At 36.1% G+C, this 12,013-nt stretch overlaps 1 protein-coding gene across 2 annotated transcripts; it reads left to right on the top strand.

The window, feature by feature from the left end:
- Nucleotides 1-213: 213 nt before the first annotated feature.
- Nucleotides 214-5,098, top strand: LOC114322734 (uncharacterized). 2 transcript variants are annotated; one of them, XM_028270128.2, is made up of 5 exons: nucleotides 214-347; nucleotides 1,203-1,264; nucleotides 1,354-3,657; nucleotides 3,803-3,902; nucleotides 4,358-5,098. In XM_028270128.2, exons 1-5 carry the CDS (start codon nucleotides 236-238, stop codon nucleotides 4,969-4,971), a joined length of 3,192 nt encoding a protein of 1,063 aa, XP_028125929.2. In that variant the 5' UTR covers nucleotides 214-235; the 3' UTR covers nucleotides 4,972-5,098. The 2 variants fall into 2 exon arrangements, with proteins under 2 accessions (XP_028125929.2, XP_028125928.2); XM_028270127.2 differs by having other exon boundaries at nucleotides 4,349-5,098.
- Nucleotides 5,099-12,013: the final 6,915 nt, after the last annotated feature.

Here is a 12,013-nt window from a genome sequence, read left to right as displayed (position 1 = left end):
AATCTTTAATTTTCAACCCCGCTTCGGATTGCTATTGACTGGACTTCCCACCTTTCCTAACACTGAAAGACCCCTCCCAACTACATTAAAAAAAACAACCCATTTCTCTACTATATTGTCTGTTTAAAAAAATATATAAAAAAATCCCAAACAAAAACTATGATATAGGATAGATATCATTTGGTGCCTGAAAATTTCTTCCACTTTGACATTGTGTTGCAAGAGAAAGCATAACATGGCAACACGGTCTGACTTTGCGCAGAAGCTGCTGAGCGATCTCCGGATGAGGAAAGAACGGATGGCTGCATCGTCTCAAAGCTCAAGGCATTCAACCGGGATGGCTGCAGGTTAGTATAAAATGAAATACTGAGTCTTTTGCATTGAATACCGATGTTGAATTAGCAGTGATTTTATGCTAAAACTAAAAAATCTACCAATAGACCATTCTCCTCCTCCTCAGTATGTCTGTTTAGGACCTTTGAGTTGGGTCGAGATGGATTACTTCTTGTTGAAGTTAGCAAACCCTAGGTTAATACAACTGCACGTACCTTTGTCTACACCATTATTCTTGTTCAACGTCTTCAAGCAATTGCAAAAGTAGCAGTGCCCGCTGTCCACCTGCTTTCTAAAAGTTTAGAAGGAACATTTGAAACTGAAAATTGAGAAGGAAAGAAGTCTTTCCACATGTTAATCTGTCTTTTACACATATGTATGTATATATGTTATTCCTTTGCACTTCATTTCACGTGCAGATGTGCATCACTTTCACCATATTTTGATGGAAGATACGGAAAAAAAACAAATAAATAAAGGGTGAACCAGTGTCCAGGTGCTATGAAAATTCATTCTAGTGGTTGTGAATAATGTGTCATTGTTTCCAACTATACCCTCAATCATAGAATTTTCATATTGGGATTTCTGTCTCTAAACTGTAATTGTTTTGGTTCTGGACCTCAACAAATTAAAGCATAAGTTTGAGATTCTAGAGCAGGGCTCTCTGTCTGTGAACCCGCATTATAAAAAAAGACTGTGTTATAATGAACTCATAAGATGAACAAAGTCACCACTGTAGATATTTGTACAACTGAATTAGTTAAACAGTGTAGACTAATAATTGGATCTAAATAGATAAATTTTCTTTATGGGAGTTCTATTCATGCAAGTATTCTAATGTTATATTTCTCATGTGCCCAAATCAACAGATGTATATGGAAATCCATCACAGAACTACAAAGGTTCTCGACAAATAAAAGCCCTAGAATCTGTAAGTTCTTTATCGTACTGAAATATTCCGGCCTTCAAACAGTTTAGCAGCGCAAACTATAACCTGTTTATTATTTCATGTCCTGGTAGGTTGGTTCCAGACCATCAACTTCACAGAGAAGGTCTAATTCCCTCAACTTTGAGGAAACTTCAAAACAGCTTGTTCCTTTCAAAGGAGGCCGAAATGCAGGGCAAATCGGAGATTTGTCCATGGCCCTGGCTTTTGCACTCGAAAATAGAGGAAAACTCACTAAATTGGAATCCTCAGGAAATAATTCAATGCTGAGTTTTCTAAATCACATTGGTAGGAGATCGTTGGACTTAGGGAAGATGGAAAGAAGAAGCAGCTTTGATGTGAACCAGTCTTCAAGCCGGATCCCAACCCTCTCGTATCTCCAAATAAACGAAATATCAAAAGGGGCGCAGAAATTAAACCAAATCCTAAGAGCCTGCTCCAATGGCCTTAATTTTGATAAGTATTCGATAGAAATCGGGAGGGAACTACTGAAAGGGGCCATGGACTTGGAAGAGTCCCTGAGAATGCTTGTGAACCTACAAGAAGCTTCAGAATACACGATCACCCCTCAGAGAAAGAACCGAATAACATTGCTGGACGAGGATGAAGATGATGAAGACAACACTGTCAAAATAGCCGAAAACAAGCAAGTTGATCGGCCGAGGTTTTCCTTCGATAAGCCCTCAAGAAATTCTCATAAAATCAAGGAGGTTACAAAGACCGATTTCAAGCAAAGTCTGAAGGCCCTAACATATCCAACTGAAGATCCTAATTTTTCCAGAAAACAAGCTGTAAATACCTCGCACTTGGTGCCCCATAAGAGGTCGGCTAGTTGTAGCCCTGATTTCAGAGGACTTGTACCGTTCACAGAATCGAAGCATCACAGGAGTTCATCAGAATCCAAACCTGGGAAGAAGAGAGTTTCAAATGTAATTGCTAAACTTATGGGTCTGGAAGAACTACCACAAAATGCAGATTCTAAGAGTAAACTGAAAGAATCAAGCTCAAAGCAGAAAGAAGTGATGGTTTCGAAGAATATCGCACATGCAAGTACCAAGAATGCTGAAATAAAGGCTGGAGATATTGAGAATCAGGCACCTCTAGCCATTGAGAAAAAACTGATACAAACCAACATACAAGTACCTCGGGATATACAGGTGACTCGAAGTGCCAACTATGAGGTAATGGTTCCTGACGGAAAATTGCTTTGGAAGGATTTGGGAAGGGAAGATACAATAAATCCAGTATCAGGTTCAAGGAAGGCCAGCGTTGCTATAGATAAGCAACAAAGAGACAAAGGCCAGTTGTACCAATTTACTGGAGTTCAAAACTTTCAGGAAAGGGTGAGAAGACAGGATAATACAAAGCACAAAGAACAAATAGGCATGGAAAGGGGAGAAACCAAACAACCAGTCCTAAAGGAGGATGTGCAAAAACATAGAACTCTAGAAGCTGCAAAAATGTCTCAAGAAAAAATTGGAGGAAAGGAAAGCACACTTCAAAAAGAAAAAAGAAATGCAAACAGGCTTCCTCCAAACAATCAACAAAAGCCTCAGTATGATCATGGAATGCATCAGAAGCAGGTCCTCAAAAAATCTGAGCTCCAAGAAGAAAAGAGAGAGCAGCAACATGTAAAACAAAAGTTCCAGGTTAGAAAACAGAGAGGAAATGAAGCAGAACCCAAGAATCCATCAAAACCCATGCATGATGCTACAGATTTGCAAAGAAAGCAGCAATACATGAACCAAACAGTGCAAAATAAAAGAAGTTCTACAGCATTTATTGATGAAAGGTTATTGAAAGGGCTGCCAAATAGCAAAAACCAGGAAGATCTTGTCAGAGATGGAAGTTCTGCTAACTTAAAGATCAATACAAGAAATTCAATAAATGGGAGCTCAGATCAAAATGTATTGCCAAGAGAGCTAGGATCTGAAACAGACAACACAAAAAGAAGCATCCCACCAGTTACAGAAGAGAAGCCTGTCCACGTCTCAGCCATGCGAAGAAAGGTAGACCGTATGAAAGTGCATACAAGTGAGACCCCTCGAAAAATAGATGAAGCAATCACAAGAAGAAATGGAACTCGCCATAACTCAGCAAGGCCACTCAAGCATCAGATTTCGATATTGCAAGAAATGAAACAGAGAAAGATTGAAAGGACCAGCGGCTCAAAAGGAGAAGAACAAATGCGTGGCAGCAGATCCAAAGAAGCAGAAGTGCGGAGCTTTAGGCCCGAGATAGCAGAAGAAAGTATTATATTGCCAAATGGGGCACTCACATCGAATAAAGAAGCTGAACATACTCCAACTTTGCACAGGTTTGGGGAAGACGAGAGCCAAAGCCCAAGTATAACATATTTTCCTACTTCATACGAAAGTGTAAGTTTATCCTATTTTAATCAAATCACAGTATGTCAAGTATAGCTCAGCTGTTGTCCAAAACAACACCAAATTCTTTGTTTAACAACTGCTTTACTTATAAAAGTTGGCAGCACCCTTAATATGTTTTTTGGATGTCATGCAGTGCCAAGACACAGCCTCAGAACTTTCTACAGTCCAAGCACCTGCTTTCAGCGATGGTCAACAACTGAAGTCTCAGAAACCTGTATCAAGTTCACTTAATGGTAAGTGCAAATTTACAACCTTTTGTCTCTAATTAAGTTCCATCTTCCCAAACTAATGGTTCATTCTCTACCAAACAACATAAAATAGAAAGATGAGAAATTTCATCAACCTCCCCAATGTCAAGACCTTACTATATATTCACCCTCAAGCAAAATACTACTTCACTACATTAAGCCATCATTTCAGTGCTGTGTACTTACTATATGTAAATAAAGAAATACAGCCAGAACAGCTTTTCTCAATAAGCCCACCTCAAAATCATTTTGATATAATGAACCTATGGAAAAATCCGCATTTAAATACAAGCCCGGCACATGACATGATCTTTCCAAACTTATACATCCTTCTTTGTCACTGATAAATCTCTTCTTCCTCAAAGATGATAATAACATTGGAATTAAAACATGTGTATAAAGAAGATTAGTAATTAAAGCTCGCATCTTAGACGTTGCAGGAGCTAATGGAGGAAGCATTGAAATCTCTTGCCTTACACAACATGAACATAAGGAACTTTCAACACCAAGAATGCAAGATCTATTGACAGATAATGAAACACACCTCAAGCAGATACTGATCAAAAGTCAACTGTTCCTTAACACCGCAGAGGCATTGTTCAAGCTGAACATACCCATCGGCATTCTTGATGTCACTGATTATAATAGTCAGGATGAAGACTGCAAGATCATCTTAGATTGTGGCTATGAAATAATGAAAAGAAAAGGAAGAAGACAGGAGCTCACACTTCATAACATTTCAATCATGTCCACAAAGGCGATGTCTTTGGATAACTTGGTGAAGCAGCTGTATAAAGACCTTGAAAAGTTAAAATTCTATGGCAGAAATGGAAGTGACGAATACGATGCTGCGGACTACCTGCTCAAAATGCTCGAGACAGATGTCCAAAATAGAGATCCAGACGTGAATAGTATGTGGGACTTGGGTTGGAATGAGGTGAAGTTCTCAATTCTTGAAAAAGACGACCTTATAAGGGATGTGGAGAGGTATTTGCTCAATGTATTGATCGATGAGATCATGAAAGATCTACTTCATTTGAGTGTTCTTATTTGACTCGTAATTTGAGTGAAACTGTTTTAATTACTACTGTCTATTGTAAAGTGAAATTCACATTGTTGGATGTGGGTTTTGGAAAGATTCAATTAAAAAGTAATATGCTTGTTTGCAGATTCTCAGTTCATCTATAGTACAATTCACACTGTTTTAATTACTACTGTCTATGGTACATAGAAAATCAATGGTTCAGATTGAGCCACATCATTAAAAGTGACCTGGTAAGCAGGTCACTTTTTATAGTTATGAACCAAAATCATATTTGTTCATAACTAGAATCAAATTAATCATAACTTAGTTATGAGCTCTCATCACATATCTCATAACCACATCTCATAACCATCACCATTTTGTTGATAACCAATATCATATATTTCATAACTATAATCACATATCTCATAACTACATCTCATAACCAATATCCTTTAGCTCATAATCACACTACTTTGATCATAACCAATATCACATATCTCATAACATTAATCACATATCTCATAACTACTACCCATATAACTCATAACCACATCTTATAACCAATCCCCCATTGACTCATAACCAATATTACATATCTCATAATCAACACCCTTTTGCTCATAACCACATCACTTTGATCATAACCAATATCACATATCTTATAATTAATAATCACATATCTCATAACCAAACACTCTTTTGACTCATAACTACACCACTTTGCTCATAACCAAAATCACATATCTCATAAACAACAATCATATATCTCATAACCATTATCCACATATCTCATAACCAACACTCTTTGGCTCATAACTAACATTACATATATCATAACCACTAATCACATATCTCATAACACCCTTTGGCTCATAGTCACACCACTTTGATCATAATTAACATCACATATCTCATAACCATATCTCATAACCAGCACCATTTTGTTGATAACCAATATCATATATTTCATAACTACAATCACATATCTCATAACTACATCTCATAACCAATATCCTTTAGCTCATAATCACACCACTTTGATCATAACATTAATCACATATCTCATAACTACTACCCATATAACTCATAACCACATCTTATTACCAATCCCCCTTTGACTCATAACCAACATTACATATCTTATAATCAACACCCTTTTGCTCATAACCACATAACTTTGATCATAACCAATATCACATATCTTATAACTAATAATCACATATCTCGTAACCAAACACTCTTTTGACTCATAACTACACCACTTTGCTCATAACCAAAATCACATATCTCATAAACAATAATAATATATCTCATAACCATTACCCACATATCTCATAACCAACACTTTTTGGCTCATAACTAACATTACATATATCATAACCACTAATCACATATCTCATAACACCTTTTGGCTCATAGTCACACCACTTTGATCATAATTAATATCACATATCTCATAACCATTAGTCATATATCTAATAATCAATACTCTTTGGCTCATAACCATACCACTTTACTTATAACCACTAATCACATATCTCATAACCAACATTCTTTGGCTCATAACCACACCACTTTACTCATAACCACTAATCACATATCTCATAACCACACCACACTACAAGAAAAGCGGGCTTATGAGGCGGAACTTTTTGCGACGTCACATTTGCCGTCGCAAAAAATGACTTTTTGCGACGGCACAACTTGCTGTCGCTAAAAATATGACTTTTAGAGACGGCACAACTTGCCATCTCAAAAAATGTGACTTTTTGAGACGGCACAACTTGTCGTAGCAAAAAATGTGACTTTTGGAGACGTCAGAACTTACCGTCTCAAAAAAATGTGACTTTTTGAGACGGCACAACTTGCCGTCGCCAAAAAATGTGACTTTTTGAGACGACACAACTTGGCGTCGCAAAAAAATAGAGTATTTACGATGATAGAAATTGCTGTCGCAAAAAAAAAGAATATTTGCGACGGTACCAGTTGTAGTCGAAAAAAAAAAGAAAAAGTTTTTTGCGATCGTAATACGTACCGTTGCAAAAAAATTTTTTAAGAAATATATATATATATATTGTGGCTTTGAGACGGCTTCATATATATATAGTCATAAAATGGTTTAAATAAATGCAACGGTATTTTTCTGTTACAAAAAATAAATAAATAAAATAAAATAAAAACGACGTCGTCTTACTCTTTTTAACATGTCTCCTTTCGCCCATTTTTTCATCTTTCTATCTCTCTGTCTCTGTCTCTCTTCTCTTTCTCTCTCTCACTCATAGCTCCTCTCTGTCTGTCTGTCTGTCTATCTGTCTCTCTCTTTCTCTATGTCTCTGTCTCTCTTATCTCTCTTTCTCTCACTCATCACTCTTCTTTGTTTATCTATCTCTTTCTTTCTCTCTATGTCTCTGTCTCTCTTCTCTTTCTCTCTCTCACTCATCATTCATCACTCTTCTCTGTCTGTCTATCTCTCTCTCTTTCTCTCTGTGTCTCTCGTCCATCTTTCTTCTCTTTATCTCTCTCATCTCTCTTCTCTCTCTGTCTCTCTTCTCTTTATCTCTCTCGCTCATCTCTCTCTGTCTCTCTCTCTCTCTCGTTTATTTCTTTTCGCTCTTTCTTTCTCTCTCTCTCTCTGTCTATATCTTTTCATCCATTTTTTTATCTTCCTTCCTTTCTCTCTTCTCTTTCTCTCTCTCATTCATCACTCTTCTCTGTCTGTCTGTCTGTCTATTTGTCTCTCTCTGTGTCTCTCACTCATCTATCTCTTCTCTCATCTTTTTTCTCATATCTTTTCTCTCTCTGTCTCTTTCGCTCATCTCTCTTCTCTTTATCTCTCTCGCTCATCTCTCTTCTCTATGTCTCTCTCGTTCATCTCTCTTCTCTTTATGTCTCTCCCGCTCATCTCTCTTCTCTCTATCTCTCTCGTTCATCTCTCTTCTCTCTATGTCTCTTTTTTGTCTCTCACTCTCTCTCTCTCTCCCACTGTGTTTGCGTTGTTCACTCTCTCACTCCCGTTTTCTCTGTTTGCGTTGTTCTCTCTCTCTCTCCCACTGTGTTTGCGTTCTTTCTCTCTCTCTCTCTCTCGCTCATCACTCTGTCTCTCTCTCTTCTCTCTTTCCTCTATCTGTCTCTCACTCATTTATCTCTCTCACCACCCATCTCCTCTACTACCTTCACCACTATTACAAACGCTATTCCACCACCATCACTACTTCCACTGTCGCCACTTCACCTCTACGACTACCATTACTACTGTCATCGCCACCACTTCATTACCACCACTACTACTACTGCCACTACTACTACTGCCACTACTACTACCATTACCTCTCCTTCACCCCTGTCACTCCATTTACACTACCACTACCACAACTTCACTACTAATCTCTTTCACCATCACCATCACCATCTCACCATTACCATCATCTCTTATCCACCATCTTCACCACTATTGTCGCTCCCTTTCTTCTACCACAAAAAATTAGTTCATGATTTTTAGTGACAAAAAAAAAAAAATAGGCCGCAGAAAAATATTTTTCATTGACTACAAAAAATTAACTTTTATTTTAGTGAAAAATATTTTTCATTAAAATATTACCCCTACTTCTACCAAATAAATAATAATAATATTTTTTAAAAAAAATTCATTAACTACAAAAAAATATATATTTTAACAAAAAATAAATTTTTTTGATGACGACAACCCCCGCCGCAAAAAAAAATAAAATTAAACGACGTTATTTTATTATTTAAATTTCATTTGTGACTAAAAAAAATATATATATTTTTATTTTTTATTCTTGCCCCTTTTTTTTTCATTCCCGCTCCTCCCTTCCTTTTTTTTTTTTTTCCATCCCCCCCCCACCCCCCAAAAAAAAAAAACAAAAAAAATCCCCAATCTCAAACCCAAAAATCCCTAATCTCTTCTTACCCCCCTCGCTCTCTCTCTCTCTCGATCGATCGACGTCGAGCGGCGAAGGAGCAGCGTCGGAGCAGCAGCAGCGTCGGCCTCCTCAACTTTACGCCTACATTTTTAATTCCTAATAGGCAATTACAACATGCCCATGCAACTTTTGTGAGGGGATTCTTGAATCCAGTGAGTATTCTAACAGTTGTAGTATTCAAAAATTCATTACTTATATGCTTATTTACACTGTTTTCACTATAACAAAAGTAACCTATGGTGACGAAAAGTAGTGAAAAAAATAAATTTCGTTACTAAATAAGAACAATTTGTGACGAATTATAAAATTTTGTCACATATAATAAAAAAATAAAAATAATAGGTGACGAAATTTATTTGCGTCAATAAATACTTCTTTTTAGGTGAGAAAAAATTAAGTTTCGTCATTGAAACTTTGTTGCCTGATTACAATATTTGTGGTTTATAAAAAAATTGGATATTTTTGCTACATCAATTAGTTGTGTTGTTACTTATTTTGTGATTGATGTTATGAATTTTTTTGGGTTGGTTATGACATTTGTGATTTGTAAAAATTTTGATTATTTTTTATTATGGCAATTAGTGGTGCAGTTACGCAATTTGTAGTTGATGTTATTAAATTTTGTGAGTTGGTTATGACATTTGTGGTTTTTAAAATTTTTAGATGTTTTTATTATAGCAATTAGTGGATAGTTACATAATTTTTGGTTAATGTTACGAAATTTTGGGAATTAGTTACGACATTTGTGATTTTCTATAATTTTAATCAATTTTGTTACGTCAATTAGTGATGGCGTTATGCATTTTGTGTTTTATATTACAAAACTTTGTGACTTGATTATGATATTTGTGGTTTTTAAAATTTTAAATATTTTTATTATGCCAATTAATGGTGTGATTATATATTTTGTAGTTGATGAGTAAAAAATAGTCTTTTTTATATTAATTTTACTTAATAAAAATAGATTAAGGATTTATATTAAAAATAAATAAAAAAATTTAAGTATAAATTGACAAAATTATAAATTATAAATTTATTTTATTATAAGACTCTATTCATAAATGTTTTAATTTTTTTTTATAATGATTATCAGTTAATTTCAGCCCCACTTTCTCCAAAAATTTGGAACAAACATCCAAATTTTGTCAAAATCAAAATTTTTTCATTAATTATTTTTGACAAATCCCTAGACCCTGTCTTTAGCCCAAATGAATGTGTGTGTGTGCGCGCGCGCGCGTGTGTGTGAGTGAGAGAGAGAGAGAGAGAGAAATTTCTGGACTTTGGGTGTGCCGCGAGCTCGTCGGCTAAATTTACACCGCTATACGTGAGTAATGGTTATGAGATATGTGATTAGTGGTTATGAGATATGTGATATTGGTTATGAGGCAAATGGTGTTGGTTATGAGATGTGGTTATGACATAAGTGAGTAACGGTTATGAGATATATGATTAGTGATTATTAGATATGTGATTTTGGTTATAAGTAGAGTGGTGTATTTATAAGTCAAAGGGTGTTTGGTTATGAGATATGTGATTAGTGATTATGAGTATGTAATGTTGGTTATGATCAAAGTGATGTGGTTATGAAATATATGATTAGTAGTTATGATATATGCGATGTTGGTTATGAGATATGTGGGCAATGGTTATGAGATATTTGGGCAATGGTTATGAGATATTTGATTTGTTATTATAAAATATTTGATTTTGGTTATGAGCAAAGTGGTGTCAAAGGGTGTTTGGTTATGCTCTATGTATTAGTGATTATGAGATATGAAATATTGGTTATGATCAAAGTGGTGTAGTTATGAGATATATGACTAGTGGTTATGAGATATGTGATGTTGGTTATGACTCAAAGGGGTTGATTATGAGATGTGGTTATGATTCATATGGGTAATAGTTATGAGATATGTGATCAATGGTTATGAGACATGTGATATTGGTTATGAACAAAGTGGTGTGGTTATGAGCAAAATGGTATTAGTTATGAGATATGTGACTAGTGGTTATGAGATATGTGATGTTGGTTATGAAAAAAATGTGTTGGTTATGAGATATATGATGTTGGTTATGAGATATGTGACTAGTGGTTATGAGATATATAATATTGGGACCCTTGGACTCCTCTAATTTTCTTTGCCCTTTTTTTGGTAACCGGTTACACCGGTTGCCAATTCAAAATTAAATTATTAAAATAATTTAGTTATGTGGTAGTTATGAGATAATATGGTATGTATGAATAACTAAATATAATTAAGTTATGAGTTAATATGATAATGGTTATGATCTATTTGATATTAGTTATAATATAAAATCACACAACGTCATAACTAATATATGGTACATCCAAATGTACCATAGCATCACCCATGATGTTATTATTGAAAATGCATCGAAGTGAAATCCTATAAATTATAATGAACCCATTTCAAATAATAACTGAAAATGAGATCTGGAATGATACATTTTGCTAACACTCACTGTGGGGATATATTTTCTGAGTACCAACACGTGGCAAGGTGACGCCGACGTGTCAGCCGACGTGCCACGTGTCTTGGTCGTTGTGCCGAGGTCATCTCGGCTAGGCCGAGGTTACCTCCGAAGATATCGGAATTCGAGATAAGGAGATAAGGGATGAGAGTCCTAGAATGAAGAGGGAACTCAACCTGGATATGGACAAGAGTCCTAGATTGGGAGAAGACTCTAGTTTGGGTAAAGATAAGACTCTTAGAGAGTTTTGTCCTAACTCCACTGGGAGTCCCAGATAAGCAGTAATCCTGAGTCCATAGAAGTCAGGCTTCTATTGGGACTAGGATTGAGTTGGCTATAAATAAGAGGCACCCCCATGGGTCTAAGGGATGCTTTTGATACTCAAGCTTGTGAGTTTAGTACTTGATTTATCTTTGAGAGATATACTGACTTGATCGTCGGAGTGCCCCCGGGTGGTCGAAACCACCGCGGGATTCTTATATTTCTGTTACAGGTCAGTCAGGTGCCATCTATTCTGCCAGTGCTCTCCAGCTGATTACTAAGCGGGCAGTGTGGTCGGAAAATCACCCACACAATTTGGCGCCGTCTGTGGGAAAGAAAGAAGAATAGATGGCTAATGACGGACAGAAGGA

Source organism: Camellia sinensis, chromosome 3 (genome assembly GCF_055761805.1).
Source record: "Camellia sinensis isolate YWXY chromosome 3, ASM5576180v1, whole genome shotgun sequence".
NCBI classification, from domain to species: domain Eukaryota; kingdom Viridiplantae; phylum Streptophyta; class Magnoliopsida; order Ericales; family Theaceae; genus Camellia; species Camellia sinensis.
This window is presented reverse-complemented; position numbering and strand designations above follow the sequence as displayed.

Bases quoted from the DNA above. Each gene is read 5' to 3' on its own strand.
- LOC114322734 (XM_028270127.2), top strand. From the start codon at position 236: ATGGCAACACGGTCTGACTTTGCGCAGAAGCTGCTGAGCGATCTCCGG. The intron at 1,265-1,353 runs GTAAGTTCTTTA...ATGTCCTGGTAG, and splicing joins AAATAAAAGCCCTAGAATCT to GTTGGTTCCAGACCATCAAC. The intron at 3,658-3,802 runs GTAAGTTTATCC...GATGTCATGCAG, and splicing joins TTCCTACTTCATACGAAAGT to TGCCAAGACACAGCCTCAGA.